Source organism: Spermophilus citellus, assembly GCF_964194105.1.
Source record: "Spermophilus citellus genome assembly, chromosome: 5".
Taxonomy (NCBI): Eukaryota; Metazoa; Chordata; class Mammalia; order Rodentia; family Sciuridae; genus Spermophilus; species Spermophilus citellus.
The window spans coordinates 112,801,862-112,815,217 of NC_138186.1; the positions used below are offsets into that span (position 1 = coordinate 112,801,862).

Genomic DNA, 13,356 nt, shown 5'->3' on the forward strand with positions numbered 1-13,356 from the left:
TATTTTTTAATTTTTTTTTTTTTACTTCATAAAATTACAATTTAACATGGGTAACAATGCTGCCTTTGGTTTTATATGGAATCATTCTTCCAAGGATCAATCTTCCACTCATTTGTACCTGTATTAAAAAACGTTGCAGAAGCAATACAAAATATTTTAAGAAAATTTCTCAGTGATTCTTTCCTGAGGTAATCCCTGGAATTAACTGTTAGTACACCAAGTAAATAAAAGCAACCTTGCTTATTTTTTCTAAGGGGGGGTACGACAGATTGAACCTAGAGGCACTTTACCACTAAGCTATATCCCTAGTCCATTTTTTTTTTTTTTACTTTTTGAGACAGGGTCTCACTAAGCTGTTTAGGGCCTCACTAAGTTGCTGAGGTTGGTCTCAAAATTGATATTCTCCTTCCTCAGCCTCCCGAGTTGCTAGGATTATAGGTGTGCACCACCACACCCAGCAAGTAACTTTACTTCTAAAAGCACATACAGAGACACACACACAACATACATACACACAATAATAAAATTTAATAAAACTAGATATTTTCTTTCTAATAAGAATTTTTTAAATGGTAGTTGTCTATTACATTAAAAACATTCAATAAAATTAAATTTAAACATTAAATATCTTTATGCTTACAATAAAACACTAATTAAATAAAAATTTTATATGTAAGAAAATATAGAAAGCTCACCAGTTAAACTTTATATTGATTAGAGAGAACTGAAAGAAAAAAGGTGTGCCTAATTTAAAAAATGGTAGAGGTGGGCTGGGGATGTGGCTTAGTAGAGAACTTGCTTAGCAGGTGCAAGGCCCAAGACCACAAATAAAAACAAAAAACAAGTGGTACAGATATGAACCAAAATTACACCCTGTTTGTGTGGCGTCTAATTAATGAAGGCATGCTTTGTCAAATTCATCTTTTATATATGTCTGCCTAACAACAACATATTCTTGTCTGACCTTGAACACCTGGCTTCTTGGAGTTTTGTTCCCATTGTAACCCATATCGATTCCATTACTGGGGGAGGAAGGGCCAATTCGAAAGACATGACAAAATATCCTCACAATCCTTAAAAGGCTCTTCATTTGAGCATCATAATTGCTAGATAGGCTGAAAAAATTAAAACATGAATAGATTAGATGGAGCAAACAAACTATACCTTTAACAGTTTCATTTCCCTGACCTTTGGTTTCATAATAAAACTGGGGTAAAATTCTCTTCTTATCATGATAGGAAACAAAATGGTTTAACAGCAAAGTATCGAATATACATTATTTTAATAGCTTATTAATAGAATAGTAATTTTAAAGTACCCAGAATATAACCAAGATCAAGGTGTAAATGTGGGGGGTGGGGGATACTCCTCTAGAACAATTGGTATCTTGATACTCCAACTTCAAGGTAATCTTCAATTCTCCCTTCTAAAAGTACATTTTTAAGTTGAGCTATTTAGAACTCTGAAAACATTTCACAAAGAACCAACTCTATAAGTATTATGTTGTAAAAGTATACAGCTGCACAAAAGCAGACCAACCCATTGCTCAAATGTTTAAACTAAGAAGCTGAAACTCTATCTAGTCTATCCATAACTTCATAGCCCTCCCTGTCCAACAAGAGTAACCAATTATTGGCATATAGAATATTCACAAATTGAATAATCTTAAAGTTACCAAATAATTGCATTAGGGTTGTTCTCTATGTAATGGGTTGTACTATGACTCCACATAAACATAGGAAATAAACCCCAATGTGGAAAAGAAAAAAAAAAAAAAAAGAAAAAAATTCAACTAACATTAAATCATACAAAATATAAACTTTCTTAAACACATCTAAAAGCCCTTCAGAACCCCAAAGTACCTTGGGATTAGTCATAATCACAAATACCAATCATTCCTCTTCCACAGAGAAGCTGAAGAACTTCAGTTAAATTCATACTTAATTTAATAATATATCTATAAATAATTTTGGGGGTCTAGGGAATATTTTATTTTGAAATCTCTAATATCAATTATTTTGTATTATAACTGTTGCACAAACAGAGTACGGAGTTTCATGAATTTTCAGGCAGAATGGCATAATTGTGTTTGTAATGAATCTAATTATCAAAAGTCCTCTGTATATTTTACCCAATTCATGGTAACATTTCTAGTTAACATTTAAAAAGAATAATAAGGAATAATAATATGGGAATAGAAAATGTCTATTCATTAAAGTATTTACTACCACTTTCTAAATAAAATGGAACAAAATCCAAACTAAACGGCAAATTGAATATAAGGAGACATCTTGTCTGTTTTATTCACAACTACCTAATAGAATGTCTGGTGTCGGGCAGCAGGCATTCAAAAATACACATTAGATGCATGAATGAACAGTAAAGGAAACTCCAAAAGGTTAGTTGCTAAGGCCACACAGTTAGTAAATGGTGTGTCTTTAGTTAGTTAGTTGTTAAGGCCACGTAATGGTGTGGATTTAAACTTGAGTCTGGCAAGCTCCAAGGACCATGCTTTTAATTAGCATATCTGAATCTTAGAAAGGCTTCATCAACAACGTGTAATACTGGGAATGACTAAAATAAGAGAGGCACATTATGGGAACCTGGAATTCAATAATTCTTATAGATAAGATTCTAAAAGTAGTTGCAAAGAGAATAATTTTTTAAACTAGCAAATTGTATATTGAGTAGAACCACTGAAGAAACTTTGAACAGTTTAAAGAATGCAAGAAAGTGATCTTGGCACCAAGAAAAAATAAAGAGTCTTAGAGTACAGAAAATGACTCTCATCTGAAGTATATGAAAAGTTGAGGGGAAAATGAAACAAAGGACTAAAATCATGAATTTGACAATGTAGATGAATTATAGAACCTGCATGTTGTTGGGAGGAAAAAAGTTCAGTAGCAACTAAAAAGGTAGGAGACAATCATGACCTATCAATATAGAGATGACTAGTGAAAAAATAACAATAATAATAATAATACAAAGGAGAAAAGCATCTAAATTAAAAGAGGGTCAAATTTATAAATTAATATGTAATAACAGAGAATTATATAGCTCAAGGGCATTTCTTAATAGCTACTTACTCCTAATTAGGGTGACTAACCACAAAAGAGTGTAGCTGTGGGAAAATGCCATATATATAAAATGAAGTAATATAAAGGCATTAACTTCATGGACTTAGTGATGAGCCACTAAAACCACAAAAACTTCTGGAAAGAATAAAGAAACGAAATGAGACAGGGTAGGGAGAAAACTTCATGCTGAATCTCAAAAGTATTTTGAAAAGTTGAAGAAAAGCCTCACTTTTATAAATTAGTGAGCAAGATTCCTGAACTACTTTTTGGATTCTTCTTCATGTGTATTTACTTACATAACTAGTCTAAGTAATACTTTCAAAAACCTCCAAACACATATGCCAAAACTCATTCAAGTACGCTCCAGTTTCTTTAAGATCAAAGTTTCTTTAGGTGATTATCTTGGTCCTTTTAAATAAAATAATGATACGTCAGCAAATTTTCATAATATCTTACCACTGCAAAAAGGCACCTAACAGAATAACTATTCAGGAAGAAACTGCTCCCTATTGAAATGCTGAAACACTTACCTAAGCAGCTTGTGACCATTTGTTGTAGCAACTTCAGCAAGGCTTGTAAGAATCTTTAGGTACTGGCTTTCACTTTGCTGAGACAAATGTTCCAGAACTTGCCGTAGCTAAATATTTATAAGTAAAAAATTGAGATTAAATAAACTGTTAAATTTTGTCAAAAAATTAAGTACTTATTAATTTAATAAACACCTTAAAGCCAATCGGCTAAAATAGAAACCTTTATACTTTGCTTTGTATAAATTTAAAAGTTAATATGATAGATGATAACATAAAATTTTGTTGAAAATTACACCATAAACAACAATTCAAAATATAATAAAAATCACCTAGTGTATCTATGGAAATATGAATATGTATCTATGGAAATATGAAAATTTTAAATTCTATAATTTTTCTAAGATTATAGCTACTATAAATTATAGCACTCAGGGATGGGGATGTAGCCAAGCAGCAGAAAGATTTGGAGTTAATCTCCAGCATAGCAAAAAGAAAACCAAAAATAAAAAAACAGTGCTTGGTAAACTAGTGATTACAAATCATAACATGACATTCCTCCTCAGATTCGTTTCCTCTATTCACAGGGAATGGTTATCTTAAGGGAAGATCAAAGATCCACAGAACAGAAGAGTTAGAAGGCCAAATATTAGCCCAAAGTTTGTTAATTATTACATATGTTTCTTGGTATTTCTGGGGACTAACACCTGAATTCCCAAGGATATCAAAATCTGCAGATACTTAAGTTCTTTATATAAAATGGCATAGTATTTGCATATAACCTATGAACCTTTTTCCACATATTTTAAATCATTTCTAGATCACTTTTCATACCAAATGCAATAAAAATGCTATGCAAATAGTTCTTGTACTATATGGTTTAAGAAACAACAAGAAAAAAATTGTAATGTTCAGTACGTATGCAATTTTTAAAAATGTTTTTGACCCCTGATTGGTTGAATCCATGCATGGAGAACCCATGGATATGAAGGAATAAATGGAATTCATACTTATCCTATAGTGCAGATAAGCATATTCAAATTATTAAAATATTTGTATTAATAAATAAAATTACTAAGCACATTTGGAAAGTTTCACATATATAAGCCTGAATAAAGCTTGTTCATTTCCAAGTTACTATCACAATTATATTACCATGTTTTCTCGGAGGTCTTCATTCTGTGTCATTTGAATAATAGTCTGAAAAAGCCTAGGATGATACTGAATTAATACTTCACAAGTCTCTCCATATCCACCCTAAAAACAAGACTTAAAATTACTCAACTTCAAAAATAAAGTTTTTCTTAACAGTCATTTACACTTCACAGTATAAAAATATTTGCACTCACCCACTCATTTATGAAAAAAATGTTTTTACTATTCTCAGTTTCTATCTTAAATGGGCTCAAAATATATATTGAAAACATACCTGTACACATAAATCCAGAGGGGTTACTCCATTTTTATCTGGCAAATATTTGGCTCCTCGTAATAGAAGAATCTGTGCTGTATCTCTCTGACCATGACTATATAGAAATAGAACCAAATTAAAAATAAAATGTTTTTTTATTTTTAATAAATTTATTTAAATAGCCAATTTATTATATTTTACCAATTTGATATATTTGCTTTACATATACAGACAGACATAAACATCTTGGAAGATCAAGTTTTTATCTTTGAAAATCATTTGTAAGTCTAAAAATAAAATATTTTAATAGCCTCTTCAACAAATGGTGCTGGGAAAACTGGAAATCCATATGTAACAAAATAAAATTAAACCTCCCTCTCTCTCACCATACACAAAACTCAACTCAAAGTAGATCAAGGACCTAGGAACTAAACCAGAGACCTTGTGCCTAATAGAAGAAAAAGTAGGCCCAAATCTCCATTATGTTGATTAGGCTCAAACTTCCTTAATAAGACTCCTATAGTGCAACAATTAAAACCAAGAATCAATAAATGGGATGGATTCAAACTAAAAAGCTTTTTCTCAGCAAAAGAAACAATCAGTGAAGTCAATAGAGCACTTACAGAATGGAAGCCAATCTTTACCAATAGCATATCAGATAGAACACTAATATAAAGCACTCAAAACCTGTAACATCAAAAAAAAAAATAACCCAATCAATAAATGGGCCAAGAAACTGAACAGACACTTCTCACAAGAGGATATACAATCAATCAACAAATACATGAAAAAATGTTCAATACCTCTAGCAAATAGAGAAATGCAAATCAAAACTACTCTAAGATTTCATCTCAAGCCAGTCAGAATGGCAGCTATCAAGAATACAAACAACAGTAAGTGTTAGTGAGGAAGTGGGGAAAAAGGCACACTCATATATTGCTAGTGGGACTGCAAAATGGTGCAGCCAATATGGAAAGCAATATGAAGATTCTTTGGAAAACTTGGAATGGAACCACCATTTGACCCAGCTATCCCACTCCTCGGTCTATACCCATAGGACTTAAACAATAGCATACTACAGGGACACAGCCACATCAATGTTTATAGCAGCACAATTCACAATAGCTAAATTGTGGAACCAACCTAGATGCCCTTCAGTAGATGAATGTATAGGGAAACTTTGATATATACACAATGGAATGTTATTCAGCATTAAAAGAGAATAAAATCATGGCATTTGCAGGTAAATGGATGAAGTTAGAGAATATAATGCTAAGTGAAGTTAGCCAATCCCAAAAAACCAAAGGCCGAATGTTTTCTTTGATATGAGGATGCTGACTCATAATGGTGATGGGGGGGGGGGGGAGCATGGAAGGAATGGAGGAACATTAGATAGGACAAAGGGGAGGGAGGGGAAAAGTGAGGGCATGGGGGTAGAAAAGATGGTGGAATGAGTTAGACATCATTACCCTAAGTACATGTATGAAGACACAAAAAGTGTGAAAATACTTTGTGTACAACAATGACTTGAAAAATTGTGCTCTATATGTGTAATAAGAAATGAAATGCATTCTGCCGTCAAATGTAACAAATTAGAAAAATAATTTAATAAAAAAAGAAAAGTAAAAAATCTGGATTCCATAACAAAAATAAAATCTTTTAAAGTCTTTCTCTATGAATTATGGATGGTTAATATGAATCCTACAATAACTCATAACATTTTGAGATATGTAACTATTTATCAAACTCTGGTCAATTTTTTTCCTTCCATTCACTTTCTAATCCCTTTCTCAAGTCTAACCTGACCTCCTTTCTACCACAAACACCCAAATTTTTAGACTGCTTACTCCAAAAGAATTTAAATATTAAAAATAAGGCCCTGGGTTCAATCCTCAGCACCACATACAAATAAATAAATAAAATAAAGATATTGTATCCAACTACGATTACAAAAAAGTCAATATTTTTTTAAAAAAACACATTTCATAGCACTTTCTTTGTTAAAAAAAAAGAAAAAGAAAAGAGCATCAAAATAAGAACTTAAGGGAAGAACACAAGTGAGAATTACAAGGAAAAAATATCTATCTAGCTTTCAACCTTTATCAACCCACTCAGTTTGGTCATTCAGTCTAGTCTAGAATAAACAACTCTCCTATCCACATGCCTTTCTCTGATAGCTCTCCTTGTACTACTACTCTTTCAGTTAGAACCATTATACTCTGGAGGTAGCAATCAGTAGACCCTAGATCTTGTTATTCAATGAGTTCTTCTGATTCAAAATAAAGTCAACATGGGCTGGGGATGTGGCTCAAGCGGTAGCGCGCTCGCCTCGCATGCGTGCGGCCCGGGTTCGATCCTCAGCACCACATACCAACAAAGATGTTGTGTCCGCCGAGAACTAAAAAATAAATATTAAAAATTCTCTCTCTCCTCTCTCACTCTCTCTTTAAAAAAAAAAAAAAAATAAAGTCAACAAAAATAAATAAATTTACAATTCAGAGACATTAAAATATAAGGCTGATTTTAACAAATGCTCAAAGAAGTTCCACAATTTAAAAAGACCATCTAATACAAAAACTTTACTTTGAAAGTGAGAAAAGCAACTAAACTTAGCAAAATGAATTTTTTTTAACATTGATTCAGATAATTTTCACTTCCTTGAAGAGGAAATAGAAGTTATCTCTCAAACACTTTCATTCTTCTAACTTCAGACTTTGTGAATTTGAGAACTTGGATAGAATATATAATTGTACAAACAGAAGAGATATTTTTTGGAATAGCCTGAAACAAAATGACCGTATTTTCTAAGGGGATGTTCCAAATCTAACAGTTTATAATTCTGAGTCTAAGGTCTATTTTACCTGGCTATTTACAGAGTTTGATAACTAAAAGGAGTTGCCTGGCAGGAACTATGAATCCATGCTCTGAATTTTACCCCTTTATAACTATTACAAAGCTCTAAAACTCTATACATGTCTCACTAATTTACTGTATCTATACATCTCAACAAAATCTTACTTTTCCTAACAGAATGAAAGTTATCTGAAGATACAGAAAATACTTGAAATCAATAAGTGGGATGGATTCAAACTAAAAAGCTTCTTCTCAGCAAAGGAAACAATAATTGAGGTAAAGAGAGAGCCTACATTATAGGAGAAAATTTTTACCACACGCACATCAGATACAGTACTAATCTCCAGGATACATAAAGAACTCAAAAGACTTAATACCAAAAAATAAACAACCCAATCAATAAAAGGGCTAAGGAACGGAACAGACACTTCTCAGAAGAAGATATACAAGCGATTAACAAATATATGAAAAAGTGTTAACACCTTTAGTAATTACAGAAATGCAAATGAAAACTAAGATTTCATCTCACCCCAATCAGAATGGCAGTTATCAAGAATACAAGCAATAAGAAGTGCTGGAGAGGATGTAGGGAAAAAGGTACACTCATACATGGCTGGTGGGACTGCAAATTGGTACAACCGCTTTGGAAAGCAGTGTGGAGATTCCTCAGAAAACTTGGAATGGAACCACCATTTGACCCAGATATCCCACTCCATGGTCTATACCCAAAGGACTTAAAATCAGCATACTACAGTCACATAGCCACACCAATATTTATAGCAGCTGAATTCACAATACTAAACTGTGGAACCAACCTAGATGCCATTCAGTAGATGAATGGATAAAGAAAACGTGATGTATATACACAATGGAATATTACTCATCAATAAAAGAGAATAAGGCATTTGCAGGTAAATGGATGGAGCTGGAGAATATAATGCTAAATGAAGATAACTACTACAGTACTCTAGACAAGACGTAACAGTTTCAGTGAGTTTAAGAGTGGAAAAGTTTCAAAACAAATTCTGAATGTAGAATTTACAGAACTTACTAAATAAGTTCCAACCTGAGGGTCCAGAGAGAAATAAAAAAATAATGATCTGGTCTCTGGCTTAAAGAACTGGAGAATAAGGAAAATTGAAAGAAAGTTTGAAGAAGAAAATCAGAAACTGTACTTTGGACATGTTAACATCTGAGATTCTATGAGATTTTTGAGTGATGAGAGACACTCAAATTCAGAGCTTCAAAGAAAACTCTGATCTAAAGATAAATTCTAAATAGGGTATGATTTCAGGTAATGAAACAATTATATTATTCATAAATTAAGAACTCTATGGAAGGTACTGCTATTCTAGCCAACCAACCAAATTTTAAGTATAAGAAAATGATTAGATTTAGACAAAATCTAGATGTATAAAGATCCAAAAGCTCCTGTACATAAGGGCCCCTTGAACATAAGAGTCTAAAATTTTATAAATTTTTAAATTCATAAAATTTAAATCAAAGATTCACTACAATGTTTGGTGAACTGCTCCTAACAAAGGTAGTTCAATAAATAATCTGAATCAGTCTGATCAAGATAACATCAGAGACCCAACAAGAAGCTAAAGAGGAAAGGCAGGTCTTTCAGTCTAAAACAAACATACAGATTTTTTGTCATTATTCCCTAAACAATACAGTATATCAACTATTTGTACAAGATTTACAATGTATTAGGTATAAGTAATTTAGAGATGATTTAAACTACACAGGAGGATATGCATAGTTTATATGAAAATATTAGGCCATTTTATATAAGGGATCTGAGTATTAGAGAACTTTGGTATCCATGGGAGAATTCTAGAACCAATACTAGGGGATACCAAGAAAGCACTAGAATTTAAATCAAAAAGAAGAATCACTACAGTTTTTTGTACACTGCTTCTCTCTGTAAGCTACATTTATATACCATCCCAACACACAAACTCTTGTATATCTAAGTGGGTGTGAATACATGTGTGTAATTTTTATGTTGCTCTTTAGATACTGGGGTTTTTTTGTTTTGTTTTGTTTTTGTTATTATTTGTTTTGCTTTCTATGCTGATAGATCTGGAACCCAGGGCCTTAAACATGCCAGACAAGTGTTCTACCACCAAGCTACATCCCAGCCCTACTTATTACTATATCACTAATACCTATAACATGTAGTGCTAGCTACATGTTTGCCAATTAAGTGAATGAATAAGTGAACAAATGTCCAAGTCAAGAAAAGATCAAGAAACAAGCACAAAAGTAATGTATAACTCATTAACTAACAGAACTGACTCAATATTTTAAAGTTACAGATACAGAGAAAGCAAAACTATGGCTCTGGACCAAAACATATTTCAATAGCTTATCCCAAAGGAACTCACCTGGTTAGTTAATAAAGTGACCTATGGGAATTACTGGATTATTGATTTTTCTTAAAACTGAAGTAATCAAGTAAATCAAAAGCTCCCACCTACAGCATAAAAACACTGGCAATGAAATATAATAGAAAATGCTTTCCCTCATGTAGTTAAGTAACAAAACCAAAATGCTTTTCTTCATCTTAAAAGAGAACATAACATTTTTGTGAAAATAGAGCTGTAGAAAATATACAGAAATATTTGCTTGAAAATATGGTAGATACACAACTTTGTTTTTTGGATATATGAAAATATAAAATATCATACCTGCAAGCGAAGTACAATGGAGTGGCTCCTGACACATTTGGCCTGTTAATATCAGCACCACTGTCTAGCAAGCATTGCACTGTCTAGGGAGGGGGGAAAAAAACAATTAAAATCAAAGAAGTCAAAATACACAATTCTCAGAATTTAAATTCATATAAGGAAAGTTCTTCCCATAACTCAAAAGCTTTAAAGAGAAAATGAATGGGCATATGACAATTATGATGGCTGCACAAACTCAATTTTGATAAGCTCTGAGTCTCTCAGGTACCACATGCTATGTATGGAATTATCAGTGTGAGATAAACTGTTTTAGCATGAAAAAAACTCCTTAGCAGCACTGTTTCATAGCTAATATAAAAATATTAAAAGTTCACACTTGATGATTAGAGATAAGGCAAAGTACACCTAAAAGCCTTAAAAACTAAATGTGTATATGTGTGTGTGTGTGTGTGTGTGTGTGTGTGTGTACACACATATACATTTTATATATATAAAAATACACACACACTTATTCTGGTTTTATTTCTATAATCTTCATTTGAGTTCCTCCTGCAAAAAGAAATAAAATATGTAAAAATATAGTTTTTTTGAACAAAACTGTTTTATTTCTTCTGGATTGAACACATGTATTCATTTTGATTGCTGCTCTAAAACCTAGTAGTGTGTTAGCATACACCTATACAAGGAAGAACAAGAAAGAATACACCAGTATACTAGATAAGCCAAAAGGTTTTTGAAAGATGGCAAACAAATGGAGGACCAGTAAATTGACTCAGCAGATCAAAGAAAGATGAGTCCAATGGGAATTCTAATAAGAAGTAACCAAATTCTTAATACAGCACATATACAATAACAAAATTAAAAAAAAAAAAAACCTACCACAGGAAGTACCAAGTACCTGGATACCTCTGAAAATAGGATGTTTACATAGAGCTGAGAAATAGGAGGAATAGTTAAAAGTCTATAAAACAAATAATTCCTCCTTAGCAAGGACCCTTCCTCCCATGCCATTGTATTAGACTCTACTATGTTAAGACAGGTGGTTTATTCTCTAGACAAAGTGAAAATGGAGGCTCTAGACTGGCAAACAAGAAATACAGGTACAAGCAAGGTTCAGGAGCCATGGTGGAAAAAACTAACTAAGTGAAAACCTCTAACTCCTTATTTCTCTTGGGTCCCCAAAATCCAGCAGCCAGGCTTCAAACCTCATGAGAAATTGAAAGTTTCCACTCTATAGCCTGGCACCAGAAAGAAAGCCCTAAAGATATTAGCCCCAAGGATATTAACTGTAGAGTTCCTAATGAAATAATCCAGTTCAAGGCAATGTTCCTACAATGGAGTGATTCTCAACCAAAGAATGTTTTCCCCATGTGGGACATTTGGCAATCCCAGGAGATATTTCAATTTTTGTGACTAGGGATGGGAAGGACTATTGTTACCTAGGAAGGAAAGGCCAGAGATACAGCTAAACATTCTATAATGCACAGGACAGTCCCTACAACAAACAATTATAAAGTCCAAATATAAACAGTGCCAAGATTAAGAAAACTTGGTGTACAAAGAAGGCAAACATCCAACAAATTTGGCCCCCAAAACACAATGCTTCCAGTCAACATCTTAGTATCTCAGCCTTACACACAGATGGACAGACAATATTTTAAGACAGAGTGAAGTAACAAACCCAAACAGCAAAAATTTTTAAAAAGAAACCCAGAAAAATAAAAAATAAAGGGAACACCAAAGAAAACAACCAATATTAGAATTGCTAATATTCTCAGAGAGGAGAGGAAAAAAGGTATTATATCCTTGAAACAATAGAAACCCAAGGGGAAAATATTCAGAGAATAAGAAATTAAAATATCAAGAAGACACAACAATTCAACAGACAACATGAAGAAACACAATGCTTAGAAAATCTACAAGACAGAAAACAGAATGAAAAGACAAATAAGAAGAAAATAGAAAAGATGAGAAAATCAGTGGATCAATCCAAGGACACATTGCAGAAAGTAAGCATAAAGAAAATGAAGAAGTTGGGGAACAACACAGGAATCAGTAAATAATACTAAAACAAACCCCAGGGGCTGGGGTTATGGCTCAGTGGTAGAGCTCTTGCCTAGCATGTATGAGGCCCTGGGTTTGACCCTCAGCACCGCGTAAAAATGAATAAAACAAAGCCAAATTTAAATTGCTCATCAAATCCCCAGTCTAATAAACTATAAGAATGTCAACAAAGCAACAAAATAAAATTTCATAATACCAAGCATATAAAATCTCAAAAGATAAACTAAAATCAGATTGATAAGATATATTTCAACTGTAACACCAAAATCTAAAAGGTAAAAAGCCTTTAAAGCTATAAGATAAACTATTTAAAATACAAAATTCTCTTCTCGACCACACTATTATTCACATCAGTTATAAGTTTAGAAACATGCTTAACTATGAAAGATTTCAAATTTTTTAAAAAATTAAAAAGTATCTTTTCTCAAGAAAAGCATACCTGGGAGCTGAACGATATCCTCCCCCCAAAAAAGGGAATAAACCAAAATAGAAGAAACCAGAATATTGGAGGTCAAACACAAGACAGACACTAAGAAATCTCCAAGTTTAAAGGGAGAAAAAAAAGAAAGGCAAACTGACAAGATTATTTAACAAATGTGTCTTTGTAGAAAACAGTACTGAGAGATACTTACAGGAATATCTAAAATATAGAAAGAACTGCTGATTCTTACAAAGTAAACTAAGCAAAGTCAATTACTTCTAGAAAGAAAATGTTATAGTTCCCTACC

The 13,356-nt window shown here is 32.6% G+C and overlaps 1 protein-coding gene across 4 annotated transcripts in view; it reads right to left on the bottom strand.

The window, feature by feature from the left end:
* The window catches only part of HACE1 (HECT domain and ankyrin repeat containing E3 ubiquitin protein ligase 1), an 83,229-nt gene that overhangs the window by 42,190 nt on the left and 27,683 nt on the right, over positions 1-13,356 (bottom strand). For 2 of the 4 annotated variants that reach the window (XM_081295580.1, XM_081295579.1), the window contains exons 7-11: positions 10,565-10,647; positions 5,034-5,130; positions 4,760-4,861; positions 3,608-3,714; positions 965-1,115 (exon numbers count right to left, since the gene is read on the bottom strand). In XM_081295580.1, coding sequence (XP_081151706.1) covers positions 965-1,115; positions 3,608-3,714; positions 4,760-4,861; positions 5,034-5,130; positions 10,565-10,647 — 540 coding nt within the window. The remainder of the gene's footprint in view (positions 1-964; positions 1,116-3,607; positions 3,715-4,759; positions 4,862-5,033; positions 5,131-10,564; positions 10,648-13,356) is intronic. The other 2 variants (XM_081295582.1, XM_081295581.1) reach the window with 1 other exon arrangement.